This window comes from Nomascus leucogenys, chromosome 15 (assembly GCF_006542625.1).
Source record: "Nomascus leucogenys isolate Asia chromosome 15, Asia_NLE_v1, whole genome shotgun sequence".
NCBI lineage: Eukaryota > Metazoa > Chordata > Mammalia > Primates > Hylobatidae > Nomascus > Nomascus leucogenys.
The window spans coordinates 10,948,936-10,968,538 of NC_044395.1; the positions used below are offsets into that span (position 1 = coordinate 10,948,936).

The 19,603-nt window shown below is 39.1% G+C and overlaps 2 protein-coding genes across 2 annotated transcripts; one reads left to right on the top strand and one right to left on the bottom strand.

Annotated features, from left to right (window-relative positions):
* Positions 1 to 3,943: 3,943 nt before the first annotated feature.
* On the top strand, positions 3,944 to 5,052 carry LOC100583084 (olfactory receptor 10S1). Its single transcript, XM_003253310.3, has one exon. It carries the CDS (start codon positions 3,965 to 3,967, stop codon positions 5,021 to 5,023), a length of 1,059 nt encoding a protein of 352 aa, XP_003253358.2. The 5' UTR covers positions 3,944 to 3,964; the 3' UTR covers positions 5,024 to 5,052.
* A 10,864-nt stretch (positions 5,053 to 15,916) lies between these two features.
* LOC100582746 (olfactory receptor 4D5) lies at positions 15,917 to 16,875 on the bottom strand. The gene is given in 2 exon segments (XM_012496011.2): positions 15,917 to 16,411; positions 16,414 to 16,875. Coding segments are annotated over 2 exon segments (957 nt in total).
* Between the last annotated feature and the right edge of the window lie 2,728 nt (positions 16,876 to 19,603).

The following is a 19,603-nucleotide window of genomic DNA, read 5'->3' on the forward strand; positions in this document are numbered from 1 at the left end:
GCTGGTATCATTCCTTCTGAAATTATTCCAAACAATTGAAAAGGAGGGCCTCCTCCCTAAATCATTTTATGAGGCTAGCATCATCCTGATACCAAAATCTGGCAGCAACAAAACAACAACAACAAAAAGAAACATTAGGCCAATATCCCTGATGAACATCAGTGTGAAAATCCTCAATAAAATACTGGCAAACTGAATCCAGCAGCACATCAAAAAGCTTATCCATCACGATCATGTCGGCTTCATCCCTGAGATGCAAGGCTGGTTCAACGTATGCAACTGTAATCCATCACATAAACAGAACCAATGACATAAACCACATTATTAACTCAACAGATGCAGAAAAGGCCCTTGATAAAATTCAACATTCCTTCATGCTAAAAACTCTCAATAAACTAGATATTAATGGAACATATCTCAAAATAATAAAAGCTATCTATGAAAAACACACAACCTATATCATACTGAATGGGGAAAAGCTGCAAGCATTCCCTTTACAAAAACAGCACAAGACAAAGATGCCTTCTTTCATCCCTCCTATTGAACACGGTTTCGAATGGAAGTTCTGGCCAGGGCAATCAGGCAAGAGAAAGAAATAAAGGTATTTAAATAGGAAGAGAGGAAGTCAAATTGACTCTGTTTGCAGATGACATAATCCTATATTTAGAAAACCCTGTTGTCTCAGCCCCAAAACTCCTTAAGCTGATAGGCTACTTTAGCAAAGGCTCAGGATACAAAATCAATGTGCAAAAATCACAAGCCTTCCTGTATACCAACAATAGACAAGCAAAGAGCCAAATCATGAATGAACTCCCATTCACGATTGCTACAAAGAGAATAAAATACCTAGGAATATAGCTAACAAGGGATGTGCAGGACCTCTTCAAGGAGAACTATAAACCACTGCTCAAGGAAATAAGAGAAAACACAAACAAATGGAAAAACGTTCCACCCTCATGGATAGGATGAATCAATATTGTGAAAGTGGCCATAGCACCAAAGTAATTTATGGATTCAATGCTATTCCCATCAAACTGCTTTTTTCACAGAAATTAGAAAATCTACTTTAAATTGCATATGGAACCAAAAAGAGCCCACACAGCCAAGACAGTCCTAAGCAAAAAGAACAAAGCTGGAGGCATCACACTATGAGACTTAAAACTATACTATAAGCCTTCAGTAAATAAAACAGCATGGTACTGGTACCAAAACAAACATATAGACCAATGGAATAGAATAGAGACCTCAGAAATAAGACCACGTGTCTTCAACCATCGGATCTTCAACAAACCCGACAAAAACAAGCAGTGAGAAAAATATTCCTTATTTCGTAAATGGTGCTGGGAAAACTGGCTAGCCACATGCAGAAAACAGAAACTGGACCCCTTCCTTACACTTCATACAAAAATTAACTCAAGATGGATTAAAGACTTAAATGTGAAACCCAAAACCATAGAAACCCTAGAAGAAAACCTAGGCAATAACATTCAGCTAGCTCCCTGCCGCCTTGTCTCCCTCTGGACTTTGGGTGCCAACGAGCACAGGAGGGAGGCCAAGGGGCTGAGGGTGACTCAGTGCAGGCTTGCAGGCACCCCTTGGCCTGGACAGCCTGTGTATCATGGATGGCAGGAGGCAGACATGTTCCTAGGTGGGAGGGGTGGGTCCCCAGTGAAACCCCACCTTCATGCCAGGGACAGCCTGGAGCCTGGGGTCTGGGGTGCCAGTTCTGGGTGAAGTCCACAACCCAGAGTGAGAACTTCATTGACACCTTTTGGCCAATTGGATGATGTTTTTTCCAGACCCACCTATAGCCACCCATGGACCAATCAGCATGCACTTCCTCCATTCTAAGCACATAAAAGCCTCAGATGCAGCCAAACTCACTCATGGGGGGGACCTACCTGCAGAAAGGAGCTACTGACTTCAGGTCTCCTGAGAGCTGTTTTCTTGCTTAATAAAGCTCCTCTGCACCTTGCTCACCCTCTAGTTGTCCTCTAGTATCCTCATTCTTCCTGGATGCAGGATGAGAACTTGGGACCCACCGAAGAGTGGGAGCTAAAGGTGCTGTAACATGTTCCTGGCTCATTTGCCAAGCTGTGGGTGGTGACATGCTCCCGGACTATGGGAGTAAAAAGTGGTGACCCTCTTGGTGGCCCAGACCTCAGGACTCCCCAAGCCAGAGCTGCTGTAACACTATAGCCCTCCCAACCTCTGCCAGTGCTGGGTGGCCACCCCATGGGACAGGGAGCAGAGGTGGGCCAGGCCAGCCCAGGAGCTGCAGGTCAGAGTGGGGCGGTGGGACTGAAAGGGCTGTAACACAAACAGACTGAAACACAAACCCCCAAACTCACCCCCTCATTCGCTGCATTGTGGGTGACGAGAAGGAGAGAAGAGCTTCTGGGAGCCCAGACCTCAGGACTCCCTGAGCCAGAGCTGTGACTGGCTGTAATACCCTCTTTGGGCTCTGCAGTTCCTGGCATCTCTGAGATTTTGGGGGCCCCCATATTCCCCTCATCCAGATGCTGGTGCCCATAATGGAAGCCACTTGCAGTATGCCTAGTCCAACTATAGCCTCACATGAAGCTGGTACATCTGCTGGCACCTGGAGCTGCCCACCCCACCACAGCAGCAAGTGTGCCTGGCTGTGTGCAGTGGCCAGACCCCTGTGCTTGCTCACTCACACACCTCTCACCGCTCCCACCCTTGGCAAGCATGGAATCCAGGCTGGTAGCATGAGCCAAGTGCAGCCTGCCAGGCCAAGTGGGTGGAAAGAGCCCAGCAGGCATGAGCAAAACTCAAGCAGAGGAAGCACCAGCCACAGAGGTTTCTGTCTGGAAAAGTGACATCCTAAGGATCCTGTGACAAGATCAGAGAGAGATTATGGCAAATTGAGGAGATGAGGCAAATAGCATCCCTGGATGACAGGAGTTTCTTAGGGGATTGCAGGAGATAAGGATTTTTTTCATGATAATGGAAATAAATAGTTTATAGATAATTCTGAATATAGGACAGAGATACATTTTATATCTCAGGCACTAGGGAACAGTAAGAAAAGATATGTTCCAATTTTTTAAAGAAAACTGGCACAAAAAAGTTGAATACTGCATCATTTGGTATATCAGAGAGTAAGTAAGAGATGGGACATAAGATGCCATTGTGAAAATCTAGGTGTAAAATATGAAGAGGCAGCGTTAGGTAAAATCTACGGGAATTGAAAAGACAACAGGGAAAAAAAGCAGTTTAAGGAAATTTTTCACCTAATGCAACATCTGTTAGGCTAATAAGGTGAAAGATGGAAGAATCAAAGAGAACTCTTTAAATCTCAATTACAGTCCAGCGGAAAGGCTCAACAAGAAAGGGAAAGGCAAACAATCCCCCAAATTTTGAAACAGAGCTTTACAGGAAGAACACAAAATGTACAGAAAAAAATTGTCCTGATAATTATTCAGTCTATTCTCCAAGTCTCCATTGTTACACACTTGAGGATTGTGGGTAACTGAAATTCCAAAGAACTCCTCTGGGTGAGTAATGGGTGGAGCTGCTGTGTTTCTGGCTGATGTAATAGCACCAAAACTCTAGGCAAGTCTCACCTGAAAATAGGATGCATCTCCCTGATGACACAGCAATAAGAACCTGCCTTTCCACATCTACAGCATGGCAGAGTACATAGAGTAGGAGGGCAGAGGCATCACAGTTCTGGAATATTTGCAAAAAATACTCATTGAGAGTTGTGCAGAACAATACATATTTTTATTGCTGTTATTTAGGAAGTACATTTTTGCAAATAATTCTTACAGTCCTTTATATACCTCACCAAAACTGCAGATCTTGTATTGAAAGATTCATTATGAAGAAATAAACAGCAAGGAAGCACTAGACTAGAGCAGAACAAAACTGTAAGATGAACTTGTACATCTTTCTCTTGCTTACTGGGTAAGACCGAGGTGGTGTGGCTTGATGGATAATGACATCTCAGGAAAGGGATACAGCTATTTATTTCATTAATGTCAGTTTTGTTGCAAAGGGGATGACTAGCCGCTCTGTGTGTGAGAAGATGACCATGACAACGGAGAACCCCAGCCAGACTGTGGTGAGCCACTTCTTCCTGGAGGGTTTGAGGTACACAGCTAAACATCCTAGCCTCTTCTTCCTCCTCTTCCTCCTTATCTACAGCATCACCATGGCTGGGAATCTCCTCATCCTCCTAACTGTGGGCTCTGACTCTCACCTCAGCTCACCCATGTACCACTTCCTGGGGCACCTCTCCTTTCTGGATGCCTGTTTGTCTACAGTGACAGTGCCCAAGGTCATGGCAGGCCTGCTGACTCTGGATGGGAAGGTGATCTCCTTTGAGGGCTGTGCAGTACAGCTTTATTGCTTCCACTTTCTGGCCAGCACTGAGTGCTTCCTGTACACAGTCATGGCCTATGACCGCTATCTGGCTATCTGTCAACCCCTGCACTACCCAGTGGCCATGAACAGAAGGATGTGTGCAGAAATGGCTGGAATCACCTGGGCCATAGGTGCCACGCACGCTGCAATCCACACCTCCCTCACCTTCCGCCTGCCCTACTGTGGGCCTTGCCACATTGCCTACTTCTTCTGTGACATACCCCCTGTCCTAAAGCTCGCCTGTACAGACACCACCATTAATGAGCTAGTCATGCTTGCCAACATTGGCATCGTGGCTGCAGTCTGCCTCATGCTCATCGTTATTTCCTACATCTTCATCACGGCAGCTGTGTTGCGCATCCGCACAGCCCAGGGCCGGCAGCGGGCCTTCTCTACCTGCACTGCCCACCTCACTGTGGTGCTCCTGTACTACGTGCCACCTGTCTGTATCTACCTGCAGCCTCGCTCCAGCGAGGCAGGAGCTGGGGCCCCTGCTGTCTTCTACACAATCGTAACTCCAATGCTCAACCCTTTCATTTACACTTTGCGGAACAAGGAGGTGAAGCAAGCTCTGCAAAGGCTTTTGTGCAGCAGCTTTCGAGAGTCTACAGCAGGCAGCCCACCCCCATAGTCTGTGCTATCAAAACTCACAATTTGCCTGCCAGGAAAGCAGCTATTCACATCTCATTCAGGTGGAAATTAGAATAACTGAGTTGCAACTCAGCCACACACTTTCCCCCAGCTTTGGCCAAATGGTCTACCTCACTCTCTCCCTTGCAAACACTTTATCTAGAAAATGAGGAGACTGGATTAGATGATGTCTAGAGTCTCTCCAAAATCTAAGTTCTATGGTTCAGAGGTATGTGAAATGCTATTCATATCCTCATTTGTATTAGTAAATGATTGTTTTACTTTTTATGAAATAACTTTATTAAATACATAAATACAGGATACTGTAAACAAAAATATAAAATGCAATGAAAATAACCTTTGTATACATATTTCCCAGCTTAGAAACCACATTTTTTAAAATGATAAAATACAAGGAGAAAAGCGTTTGTCCAAGGGGACTTAGAAAGTGACATTATCTTTATTCTCCCACTCATGGTAGTATATAATGAAGGCCACACTGAGAGATAGAAAATAACATGGGTTTTGGTGTCAATTGAACCTACCAGTATTCTAATACTGATCCAACCAGCCCTAGTTGTAGAATTTTGTACAGATGTTATAATTGAAGTTTTAGTCTCCACTTTTAAGAGTAAGATTTAAAATAATTGCTTTGTAGGATATTATGAGGTCTAAATAAAATAATTATATTGTGTCATGTAAAATAGGTGCTCATATTTCTTACCAAGCTGGTTGAAGAAATCAAAGACAGCTTATCATACAAGCTAAGGTTCAAATTGTTTCTGAAGGATTAGCAAGGTTTTAATATCTTCATTGAGTTTATAGGGCAACTACAAAAGAAAGGGCATTTCTAGACTTCAAAATTATAAAAGATAACTCAAGGTTTTAGTTAAACCAGCTTACCATACAAGAGGAAGGAGTTGTGTTGTATTCACCTACACTATTCTATAAAATGAAAATGTCCTTGAATGCCAATCTAAAAAATTCAGATTATGCCCTAGGCATCCTACCTCTTTACTTTTCCTCCTCCTTATCATATATAGAAATAACTTTATCCTGAGAAGCCACTTCTTTAAATGCTAAACCATGAGATAAATTAGAAAAGAGAGAGGAAAAAAAGGACAAATGGTAGAATGGCCAGTTTATAAACTATTATAACATCAGAGACATAAGATAATAAAAGTATTGCTAAACCTAGATGAAGAGACACTTTATAGAATTAGATCAGAAGTGTTTTGAAGAGAAAAAATTATAAGACTATTAGAATAGAAATCATAACTATAATAATTTTTGACATGTATATGTACAAGACACTGTGCTAGTTGCTTGGTCTGTATTAATCCTCCTAAGAAATATATTTTGCAGCAATATTTTTATTGTTACTTATGATATACAGATAAAGTAAGATAAAATAACTTTTACCAGGCCATGCCAACCATAATTGTTAAAGCCAGGATTTCAACTCAAATCTGTACGTCTTCAAAGACTACACATTTCAGTTAGACAATAGTACTTTAGAGATAATCAAATCCCACCCCATTTTTTACCCTATATATCAGGGGTCTCAAAATCCTTTTAGGCTTTTAATAAACAGAGGCACTTTTTGAGATAAGGATTCCTTGGCCTTTGAATAGTGCCTATTCCACTGTAAATGTAGAAACTGAACCTAGCATTCACGGAAAGAAAAAAAAAGAAAGAAATGCAGTGAAGATGCAGCATTCATCCAGAACTCAGGGCGGTTCTCCCTTGTTCTATTATCTCAGAGGCACTGATGTATCTCTAGGAAGTAGCTCAGGCAAACTCATCATTCCTGTTAGAGTAGACTTGAAGTGAAAGTGGAACGTATGAGAGTCAAATGTAGAATGGGAGATGGTGTTGAAACAAGCTATGGTCTTGTCTTACAGCATTCCTCAATCTTGTTAAATGGCTGCCTTCTAGAAATGAAAGGATAAGTTATGGAAGAAGACTGTGGCTGTACAATACCAATTATTCTCTTTTTCTGAACTTTGACCTTAACACTGGCAGCAAGAATTCTCCAACACATTGGCATCTAATAGTCCTTCAAAATGGCACTACTTGATATCCTGCCTTATATTTTTATTGTTTCATTGCATAACGAAATTGTAAGAACTTGAAGAGCAAAGACCCCTTATGTTTCTTATGTGCTCTAAGCAAAGAAACCAGGTAAAATACTTGTTCAGTCAAGTATTCAGGATTTGAGAATAAAACAGGACACATACACATTTTTCACAACAAATTTACTGAATAAGAATATTTGTTTTGTATCCAGTAAGGGAAAGAAATTTGTTAATTCCAATTGTTTTCTTCTTTTGGATATTTCTATCTTTGGGTCTGATTTTCAGATTTATGAGATGTGGTGTATATACTAGTACAAGTTTACTTGAAATTTAAAAGGAAGAAGGACTAGAAAATTAACTAGTATTAATGATAATGGAAAAAAAACTTCATAAAAGGAGAACTATATAAGATTATCATTTTCCCAGCTTCCCTACAATGAAAATAGTACACAAACTGGTATTTTCCTTATGATAAATATATGTCAAATGGACAGGAAACAAAAGCATTACTTGGACAGGATAATTTGCAGGGAAGGACATGCTGTAAGAGTGACTCACTAACTTGCTGTTGTTCATCCTATGGCATGGAGTTTCTGAGGAAGAAGTTTACCAGTACTCTTGAAGGTTGACTGTACAAAGGAAATTATGATACATGTAATCAAGCTGACTAAATGCCCTCAGAGAATGATGGACTTCCACAGGAGGAATTGCATTCAAATCATGAATATACAACTGATTTGTGATTTCAGGCTATTGTTTAAATAAGAGGAAGATCTGTAAAATGTATAATTGTGTCCACCATCATTGGCAGTGCCAGGATTTAATAAAATAGCATTTCTTTAAAAATGTTCTGTGAGAGTTTTTATTGTCAAGTTTATATCCACCTCCTGCTTACATTATTACTAACAATTCTGCCATGTAAATTAGAATTAATGTTTGAAAACACTAAACCCAGGAGAGCACAAACTGTAGCACAGCTATGGTGAGGTAACATTGACCAAGGAATCTTGTAGAAATGTATAAGCCTTGGAGTCAAATGTTTCAGAACCAGTTTTATCAGTCTTTAATCAAGAGAGGTTCTCTTTGAGATACGGATTCTTCAATCTTTGAATTAGAGGTCTTTGAACTTAGATCATTCTCTATTACACACACACACACACACACACACACACTCAAAAATTTACCAAAATTCTAAAATACTGAGACATGTTGTACTTTCCAGAGGTGAATACAACAATATCCCAAATAACTTTCTTTCATACGTGCCTTGTTCTTGATCCTAGGGGAAAGCATTTAGTTTTTCAAGATATTTGCTTAGGTTAGGTGTAGGATTTTCATAGATGTCCTTCATCAGGTTGAGGAAGTCCCCTTTGTCTTCTAAGTTATTGAGAGTTTTTATTAATGGGTGCTGGATATTGTTCAGTGCTTTTTTTCCATCTGCTGAGATGGTCATCTAATTTTTCTTTAAGTCTGTTAATATGGTGAGTTACAATGTTTGATTTTCAGTGTTAAACCAATCTACATTCCTAGAATGAACCCCAGTTGTCTTCATGTATTATCCTTTTACATATTGTTGAATTTGATATGCCAGAAGTTTAAGTATTTTTGTATATATATTCTTGAGAGATATTGGCTTATATATTTTATTTATTGCAATGTTTTTGTCTACTTTTGGTATCAGAATAATATTGTCTTCATTAACTGAGATGGTAAGTATTCTAAACTCTTCAATTTTTGGTAGTTGGTATTATTTATTTCCTTGAATGTCTGATACAAAATTATTAATAGATCATTCTCATACACTGTACTTACACAACTTTTTAAAACTCCACAATATTGTTATTGTGGGTTTTTCGTTCTGAATAAGTCATTATTTTTAAAAGATATTAAATAATAAAAATTTTGCTTTATCATGAAATTCACCTAAATGCCCATCAATGGTAGACTGTATAAAAGAAAATGTAGTACATATATACCATGGAATACTACACAGCCATAAAAAAAAATGAGATCATATCCTTTGCAGCAACGTGGGTGGAGATAGAGGCCATTATCCTAAGCAAACTAATACAGGAGTGAAAACTATATATATATGTGTGTGTGTGTGTGTGTGTATATGTGTGTATATGTGTATACATATATGTGTATATATACACACATATGCACACCACACGTTCTCATAAGTGGAAGTTAAACATTCAGTACACATAGACACAAAGAAGGAAATAACAGACACTGGGGCCTACTTGAAGGTGGAGGGTGGGAGGCGGGAGAAAACGAAAAACTACCTATCAAGTACTATGCACGCTACCTAGGTGACAAACTAATCTGTACACTAAACTCCCATGACATGCAATTTCCCTATATAACAAAGCTATACATGTAACCCTGAACCTAAAAGTTTTTTTAAAAAAAAGAAAGATTTAGAGAGAAACTAAAAAAAAGAGAAAATGGCTTTATATTTACCCATCTAGTTATCATTCTGGTACCCTTTATTTCTTTTTGTATATACAAGTTACAATGTAGTATCATTTTCTAATGTCATGAACACTTTTTAATATCTATAACATCTCTTACACTAGAAGTCTGCTGGTGATGAATTCTTTTGATTTTGTTATTTCTGTAAAAGTCTTCATTTTATTCATTTTACATTCATATATTATTACACTTTTATTTTTGATAAATGTAGATTTACAGGTAGTTGTAAGAAATAACACAAAGAGAACATCAGGAAGACGGCAGAATACGAGTTTCCAGCACTTGTCCTAATACAAAAAACACCAGTTTGAGCAAGTATTCACAAGCAAAAATACCTTTGCAAGAACTAAAGAATCCATGTGACAGCACCTGAGTGAAGCACAGAAATAAGACAGTAGGAAGGACAGCTTTACATCATCCATGTCACCCTTCTCCCAACCACAGACAGCACAGGAAGGAGAGTGATGACAGCCTCAGGCTTGTCCGTGGACCTGTGCACCAAGACCAGCCCAGTAAACCCCGCATCAGGCCAACCCATATAGTCCCAGGCTTCAGACTCATCCCCACAGATGCAGCCTTCAGACCCACACCAGTTAGCAGAATGAAGAATAATAAGATCAGAGCAGAAATGGATGAAATAGGGACTAAAATATATTAAAAAGTTCAGTGAAGCTAGATTCGTTTTTTTGAAAAGATACACAAATTGTATAAAACTTTAGCAAGGTGTTCGTTAAAAAAGACTCAAGTAAAATTATAAATGAAAGAGAAGATACAACTGATACTGCAGAAGTACAAAGGATCATAAGAGACTACCACGTACAGGCCGGGCGCGGTGGCTCACGCTTGTAATCCCAGCACTTTGGGAGGCCGAGGCGGGTGGATCACGAGGTCAGGAGATCGAGACCATCCTGGCTAACACAGTGAAACCCCGTCTCTACTAAAAATACAAATTAGCCGGGCGCGGTGGCGGGGTGCCTGTAGTCCCAGCAACTCGGGAGGCTGAGGCAGGAGAATGGCGTGAACCCGGGAGGTGGAGCTTGCAGTGAGCCAAGATCACGCCACTGCACCCCAGCCTGGGCGACAGAGTGAGACTCTGTCTCAAAAAAAAAAAAAAAAAAAAAGAGAGAGACTACCATGTACAAGCATTCATCATCAAATTAGATATTATAACCTAGAAAAAAATGGATTTCTAGAAACATACAACCTATCAAGATTGAATCATAGGCTGGGCACAGTGGCTCAAGACTGCAATCCCAGCACTTTGGGAAGCCAAGATGGGCAGATTGCTTAAGCCCAGGAGTTCAAGACCAGCAGGGACAACATGGCAAAACCATGTCTCTACTAAAAACACAAAAATTAGCCAGGCATAGTGGTGCATGTCTGTTGTCCCAGCTATTTGGGAGGCCGAGGGCGGAGGATCTCCTGAGCCTGGGAAGTCTAGTCTGCAGTGAGCCAAGATCACACCACTGAACTCCAGCCTGTGTGACAGGATTGAGACACTGATGAAAAAAAACAGATTAATCATGAAGAAATAAAAAATCTGAACTGACAATTAGTATGGAGATTAAACCAGTAATAAATCTCCCATTAAAGAAAACCTACGACCCGACAGCTTCTCTGGTGAATTCTACCAGATTTTTAAAGAGGATTCAATCCCAATCCTTCTCAAATTTTTCACAAAAACCTGGCAAGTAGGGAAAAGTTCCAAGCTTATTTTATAAAGCCAACATTACCCTAATACCAAAGCCAGAAATAACACTACAAGAAAATTACAGTCCAATATTCCTAAAGAACACAGATGTAAAAAATTCTCAACAAATACTAACAAACTGAATTTAACGGCACATTAAAAGGATCATACACCATGATCAAGTGGAATTTATCCCTGGGATGCAAGGATAGTTAAACATACCCAAATCAGTAAATATAATACCAACACTGAAAGAATAAAGAATAGAAATTAATAAGATCATCTCGATACATGCAGAAAAAGCATTTGACAAAACATCTTTTCATGATAAAAACCCTCAACAAATTAAGTACAGAAGGAATGAACCCCAACGCAATAAAGCCCATATACAAGCCCACAGCTAACATCATATTCGACTGTGAAAAGGTAAAAGCTTTGTCTCTAAGATTAAGAACAAGACAATGATGCTCACTTTCTCTACTTCTTTTCAACGTACTACTGAAAGTCCAACTAGAGGATTAGGAAAGAAAAAGAAATAAAATGCATCCAAATAAGAAAAGAAAAACTAAGATTTTCTCAGTGAATGGCATGATCGTATATATAGAAAATGCTAAATACTCCACCCACACAAACACACACGTGAAAGAAACCATTAGAACCAATAAACTAATTTGATGAAGTTGTAGGATACAAAATCAACATACAAAAAGCAGCTGTATGTTTTTAAGCACTGTCAATGAACTAAGAAAAATTAAGAAAACCATCTCATTTACAATTGCATCAAAAAGAATAAGATACTTAAGAATAAACTTAACCAAGGAGATGAAAGACTGGTACAAGGAAAACTAGAAAACACTGATAAAAGAAATTAAGGCTGACATAAATGAATGTAAAGAGATTTCATGTTTATTGATTAAATGAAAATGTTATTAAAATATTTATAATATCCAAATTAATCTGCAGATATAATGCAACTTTTATTAAAATCCCAGTGGCATTTTCTGAAGAATAGAAAAACAATTCTAAAATTCATATGGAACCACAAAACTCCCCAAATGGCCAAAGCAATCTTGAGTAAGAAAACAAAGCTAGAGGTTTCACACTAATTGACATCAAAATATATTGCAAAGCTACAGTAATCAAAACATGATAGTACTGGCAGAAAAATTGAATAGAATGGACCATTGGAACAGAACAGAAGGCCTAGAAATAAACCCATTCATATATGTATTGTCAATTGATCTTCAATAGAAGTGCCAAAAATACACAATACTGGGGAAAACTGGTTGTCTACATGCAAAAGAAAAGAAATTGTATCTTTATTTTATACCATTTTATACCATACACAAATATTAGCTCATAATGGATTTTTAAAAGCAATACCTTGAGCTATAAAACTTCTGATAGAAAACAGAAGGGAAAACCTTCTTGAAATTTGTCTTAGTAATGATTTCTTAGATATAATCCCAAAACCTCAGGTAACAAAAGCAAAAATGGATAAATGGGACTGCATAAAACTAAAAAGCTTCTGCACAGCAAAGGAAACAATCAACAAAATGATCAAGCAACCTACAGAATAAGAGAAAATATTGGCAAACCATATATTTGATAATGAGTTAATATGCAAATATATAAGGAATTCCTACACCTCAATAGCAATAAAATAACTTTCTTTTTTATTTTTTCTTTTTTTTTACATGCCTATATCGACTTTCTTTTTTTTATTATACTTTAAGTTCTAGGGCACATGTACACAACATGCAGGTTTGTTACATATGTATACATGTGCCATGTTAGTATACTGCACCCATTAATTCATCATTTACATTAGGTATATCTCCTAATGCTATCCCTCCCCTCTTCCCCTACACCACGACAGGTCCCAGTGTGTGATGTTCCCCTTCCTGTAACCAAGTGTTCTCATTGTTATATTCCCACCTATGAGTGAGAACATGCTGTGTTTGGTTTTTTGTCCTTGTGATAGTTTGCTGAGAATTATGGTTTCCAGCTTCATCCATGTCCCCACAAAGGACATGAACTCATCCTTTTTTATGGCCGCATAGTATTCCATGGTGTACATGTGCCACATTTTCTTAATCCAGTCTACTATTGATGGACATTTGGGTGGGTTCCAAGTCTTTGCTATTGTGAATAGTGCCACAATAAACCTATGTGTGCATGTGTCTTTATAGCGGCATGATTTATAATCCTTTGGGTACATACCCAGTAATGGGACTGCTGGGTCAAATGGTATTTCTAGTTCTAGATCCTTGAGGAATCGCCACACTGTCTTCCACAATGGTTGAACTAGTTTACAGTCCCACCAACAGTGTAAAAGTGTTCCTATTTCTCCACATCCTCTCCAGCACCTGTTGTTTCCTGACTTTTTAATGATTGCCATTCTAACTGGTGTGAGATAGTATCTCATTGTGGTTTTGATTTGCATTTCTCTGATGGCCAGTGATGATGAGCATTTTTTCATGTGTTTTTTGGCTGCATAAATCACAAGCATTCTTATACACCAATAACAGACAAACAGAGAGCCAAATCATGAGTGAACTCCCATTCACAATTGCTTCAAAGAGAATAAAATACCTAGGAATCCAACTTACAAGGGATGTGAAGGACCTCTTCAAGGAGAACTACAAATCACTGCTCAATGAAATAAAAGAGGATACAAACAAATGGAAGAACATTCCATGCTCATGGGTTGGAAGAATCAATATCGTGAAAATGGCCATACTGCCCAAGGTAATTTATAGATTCAATGCCATCCCCATCAAGCTACCAATGACTTTCTTCACAGAATTGGAAAAAACTACTTTAAAGTTCATATGGAACCAAAAAAGAGCCCGCATCGCCAAGTCAATCCTAAGTAAAAAGAACAAAGCTGGAGGCATCACGCTACCTGACTTCAAACTATACTATAAGGCTACAGTAACCAAAACAGCATGGTACTGGTACCAAAATAGAGACATAGATCAATGGAACAGAACAGAGCCCTCAGAAATGATGCTGCGTATCTACAACTATCTGATCTTTGACAAACCTGACAAAAACAAGCAATGGCAAAAGGATTCCCTATTTAATAAATGGTGCTGGGAAAACTGGCTAGCCATATGTAGAAAGCTGAAACTGGATCCCTTCCTTACACCTTATACAAAAATTAATTCAAGATGGATTAAAGACTTACATGTTAGTCTTTAAAACCATAAAAACTCTAGAAGAAAACCTAGGCATTACCATTCAGGACATAGGCATGGGCAAGGACTTCACGTCTAAAACACCAAAAGCAATGGCAACAAAAGCCAAAATTGACAAATGGGATCTAAATAAACTAAAGAGCTTCTGCACAGCAAAAGAAACTACCATCAGAGTGAACAGGCAACCTACAAAATGGGAGAAAATTTTCGCAACCTATTCATCTGAAAAAAGGCTAATATCCAGAATCTACAATGAACTCAAACAAATTTACAAGAAAAAAAACAAACAACCCCATCAAAAAGGATGAAGAGAAGAGCATCCCAGAGATAGCAAACAGTATTTGCAAACTGAAGAAGTAAAGAGAAACTGACAGAAGCAAATGCAAACAGAGGGTTAGAAAAGAGTGTAGTTAGAGAACTGAGATTGGAGAGGTAGGTGGAGGCCAGGTCAGACAACATCTTATCTATAATAGTCATGTGGATTATTTTTTAAAGGCAATGGAAAGCCTCTGAGTGATTGTAAGGGAGAGAATGATCAAGCATATGTTAAAAGATGTATCAAATGCCAAGTCTATCTATGATGTCAGTATAACTCACGATGATATAAACTCTATCTGTGATGACATAAACCCACAGATCCTTAGAAGCTATAAGAAGTTTTAGGTAGTATTGAGCACTTGGGCTCTGACATTGTATAGACTTGGGTTGAATTCCAGGAAACAAGCTCTGGAGCATTGTGGTTTTGATTTGCATTAAGCTTAAGTAAGTTATTTAATGTCTCTAATTTGTAATTGACTCACGTTTAAAGTAAAAATGATACCTACCTCCTAAGAATTTTGAGAAAATTAAAATAAATAATAAATGTAAATCACCTGGTACAGTGTCTGGAACATAGTAAGTTCTAACTAAATGTTATTTATATGATGATGATGATGATGACACTGACGGCAACAACAGTGACCCTAGGAAACTATGAAGAAGAAAGTGATTTGCCCAAGGTAATTTCCTTTTTCCTCATTGACGAACATTCAATCAATCAATCAATCAGTCTCCACTGGGACTCAGGGTCCAATATTTCAAGAGGACCCTTGTCTCAAAGAAATTTAAAAATATTTTAAGTCTTCCAGTGTATTTTGTGTCCAAAAAGCGATATCAGGAAAGAGACACCAGATTTACTACTTGAAACTTTCTCAGCAAGGCCAATGCCTTTCTTACCTGGGAAAGTGGCCCCTGAGCCAAACAGTACTTCTACAGAGCACTTGATACTTTTTAACTGGGAGGCATTTAGAAGCGGTTCTAAGACACTCATCCCGTCTTCTATTGTGGCTAATAGTTCAGGTCACCAGAACCTGACTGAGGTTAAGAACAATGGAGAAGCAACAGGTATTCTATCCAGCAGGCTAATATCCTGAAGCATCTTTCAGATTCTCAGGTGACTGCCTCTGCTAATGTAAGGGTCTGAGCTCCAGGGGACCAATAAGGTCCTTTTGCCTCCTCCACAGCTTCTTCATGGCCATGATCACTTCCTTGTTTCTCAGGGTATAGATGGCAAGATTCAGCATGGGGGTAACAATTGTGTATAGCACAGAGACTGCCTTGTCCATGGGGAATGCCTGAAAAGGTCTTGCATAGATGTAGATGCAAGGCACAAAGATTAAGGTCACCACAGCAATGTGAGAGGCACAGGTGGGCAGGGCCTTGCTGCGGCCCTCCCATGAGTGGCTTTGGAGCATGACTAACAGTGCTGTGTAGGATCCCAGAAGCACCAGAAAACACATCAGGATCACCAGGCCATTGTTAGACACCATTAAAAGCTCTAAGACCAAGGTATCTGTGCAAGCCAATTTGATCGGATGAGGCACATCACAGTAAAAGTTGTCCAGCTTGTCAGGCCCACAGAATGGCAGCTGGATAGTCAATACAACCTGCACTATGGAGTGTGGATGAAGCCCCCCACCCAGGAGGCTGCCATGAGGAGTGCACAGACAGTCTGATTCCTAATGAGCATGTAGTGCAGGGGCTGGGAAATGGCAACATAGCAGTCATATGCCATGACAGTCAGCAGGAAGATCTTGATGCCTCCAATGAAGTGGAAGAAGAAGAGTTGAGTCAGGCATCCACCAAAGGAAATGGTAGGGTTGCCTGACAGCAAGTCAACCAGCATCCTAGGTGCCGTGATGGAAGAGTAGCAAAAGTCCAGGAAAGAAAGATTGCCCAAGAGAAAATACATGGTTGTGTGCAGGTGTGGGTCGGAGGTCACTATGACCACAATAAGAAGGTTTCCCACTACAGTCATAAAATACACAGCAGAGAAAACAGTGAAGAAAAAAAACCGAAGCTCCCAAACGTGAGAGAGCCCCAGTAGAACAAATCCTGCCACCTGGGAATGATTTGCTGGATTCATCTGGTTGGTATGACCTGATCAATGAACCTGCTGAGAAGAAAGGACATATTATTCAGGGGATCTGCAGATTTCTCTAAAATAATTTCCTCTGCCTCCTCTGGGAAATTCTTCACTAATTCATTTACCATAAGGAGAATGTTGTAAGTGGTTCTGCAGGACACCAAGCATTTGAACATCATATGTTGGTGATATCAAACTCCAAGGGCATAAAACTCAAGATAGCACTCATACTATTTTTGGTTTACAAGAATCAAAAATAATAAGCCCTCAAAAATTGAAAAATGGGATGTAGAGAAGACAGTGTTACACTGAAAATGAATTTTGATTCTTCCAGTAACTAGTTGTGTAAACAGAAACAAAAACAGAAACAATTATCTGCAATTCTTTAAGCTTTGCTTCCCTCATCTATGATATAAAATTAACCAAAATGTCCTCAAAGTCTCCTTTACTTTAATATTTGATACCACATGTGGCCTTAATTTAGAAAACCTGATGCATCCCTGCATGCCAGACATTTAGACGAAGCTTCCATGGATTGACAGATCTCTAATAGTTGTCCCAAAACAACAGAAAGTGCAAGTTGTCCATTGTAGCCCTGAATAAATATTCAGTTGCCTTCTGATATAGCTCTATCTTGGATATACATTTTCAGGCCTAGCAGGATACTGAAGCCATGGGTGAGCGAGCAGAATAGAAATCACTGGGGCCGGGCGCGGTGGCTCACACCTGTAATCCCAGCATTTTGGGAGGCCGAGATGGGCGGACCACCTGAGGTCAGGAGTCTGAGACCAATCTGGCCAACATGGAGAAATCCTGTCTCTAATAAAACTACAAAAATTACCTGGCATGATGGCGGGCACCTGTAATCCCAGCTACTCAAAAACTCAAAAATTGAAAAATGGGATGAGCAGCAGGCCGAGGCAGGAGAATGGCGTGAACCTGGGAGGTGGAGACTGCCGTGAGCTGAGATCACACCACTGCACTTCAGCCTGGGAGATGGAGTGAGACTCTGTCAAAAAAAAAAAAAAAAAAAAAAGAAAAAGAAAAGAAATCACTGCCCCCTGCACTTTAAAAGGGTAGTGAAGAACTACTAGTCTCTCTAAAATTAGATAAGAAAACACGTGATAGAAAAAGCTTCCTGTCTTGTGGCTCTGGGCAACCCAGAGAAACTGTACTCCCTGAGGAAACATAGGAGAAGGCAACAAGAATATTAAACCACTTCTGAATCGTTTGAATGTCAGTATTAATTTCAGAGACATTACCCAAAGAATAATTTTTATTCATAGGGGAAGCAGCAAGAGGAAGCTATAAATATTAATTAAAATTTTAAAATCACCATCTAAAAACACAGAGCTACCTTGGAAACTTTCAAAATAAAAGGGGTGTTTTTATACACTTAAGTATTTTAAAACATACTCAGAAAGATGACTAAACAAATTCTAGAATAAAAGCCTTCATGTTGCTGAATAGAACTGTGAAGTGTCATTTCAATTTAACTTAATATTAAGTATGGATTTCAATTATATTTTCTTTCCTTTGTCCATTCATTCAGTAAGCATTTATTCAGCACCTTCTACTTACTAGGCACTATGCTAAATACTAAGGAATTAAAGAGTAAGCCACAATGATTTAATGCATCTCTAAGTGTGTAACACTCTGCGTAGGAGTGTTCCAACACCTGCCTATCTATTAGGTTTCATCGAACCATATTGATATGGTTCGGCTCTCTGTCCCCACCCAAATCTCTTCTTGAATTGTAATCCCCACACATAAAATGAGGGACCTGGTGGGAGGTGATTGGATCATGGGGGTGGTTTTCCCCATGCTGTTCTCATGACTGTGAAGGAGTTCTCACAAGATCTGATGGTTTAAAAGTGGCAGTTCCCTGCTCTCTTTCTCTCACCTGCCACCATGTAAGATATGCCTTGCTTCCCCTTTGCCTTCCACCATGATTGTAAGTTTCCTGAGACCTCCCCAGCCTTGTGGAACTGTGAGTCAATTAAACCTCTTTTTTGTAATAAATTATCCAGTCTTAGGTAGTATCTTTATAACAGTGTGAGAATGGACTAATACACATGTGTAGCCTCTTTCACACATAAACTATGATCTAGAGCACATCAAACTACTTGAAGTTCCCAGAACTTATGCTCAACCCATGCTTGCTTGATTTCCCATATTCATCTCTATGTATTTATTTTGCTTTAGTTTTAATAAAATTTAAACTAAATTTGTGTGTTTAAAAATACACAAATAATTGGGAATCTTCAGATTCGGTTCCAACATGTAAGACTTTGAAAGTCAATAGTCCTATCCTTAAAAACAAGAAAAAGCTCAGTAAACTGAAAGTCAATGCATTTTCTTGGACCAAGCAGAGACATGAGGTCACAGGGCAAATGCACACCTGAAAATCTGGAGAAAAATCTAACAAAATATGTACAAAGTATATATGAGGAAAGCTACAATACTCTGATAAAAGAAATTCAAAAACTAAATATAAGAGAGATATTTCACATTTATGCATAAGATGTTTCAATATTACCAAGATGTCAGTTCTTCCCAACTTGATCTATAGATTCAATGCAATATCAGTAAAAATCCCAGAATTTTATTTTGTGAATAGCAACAAACTGATTCTAAAGTTTATATGAAGAGGCAAATCATGTAGAATAGCCAACACAATATTGAAAGAGAAGAATAAAGTTGGAGGACCAACACTACTAGACTTCAA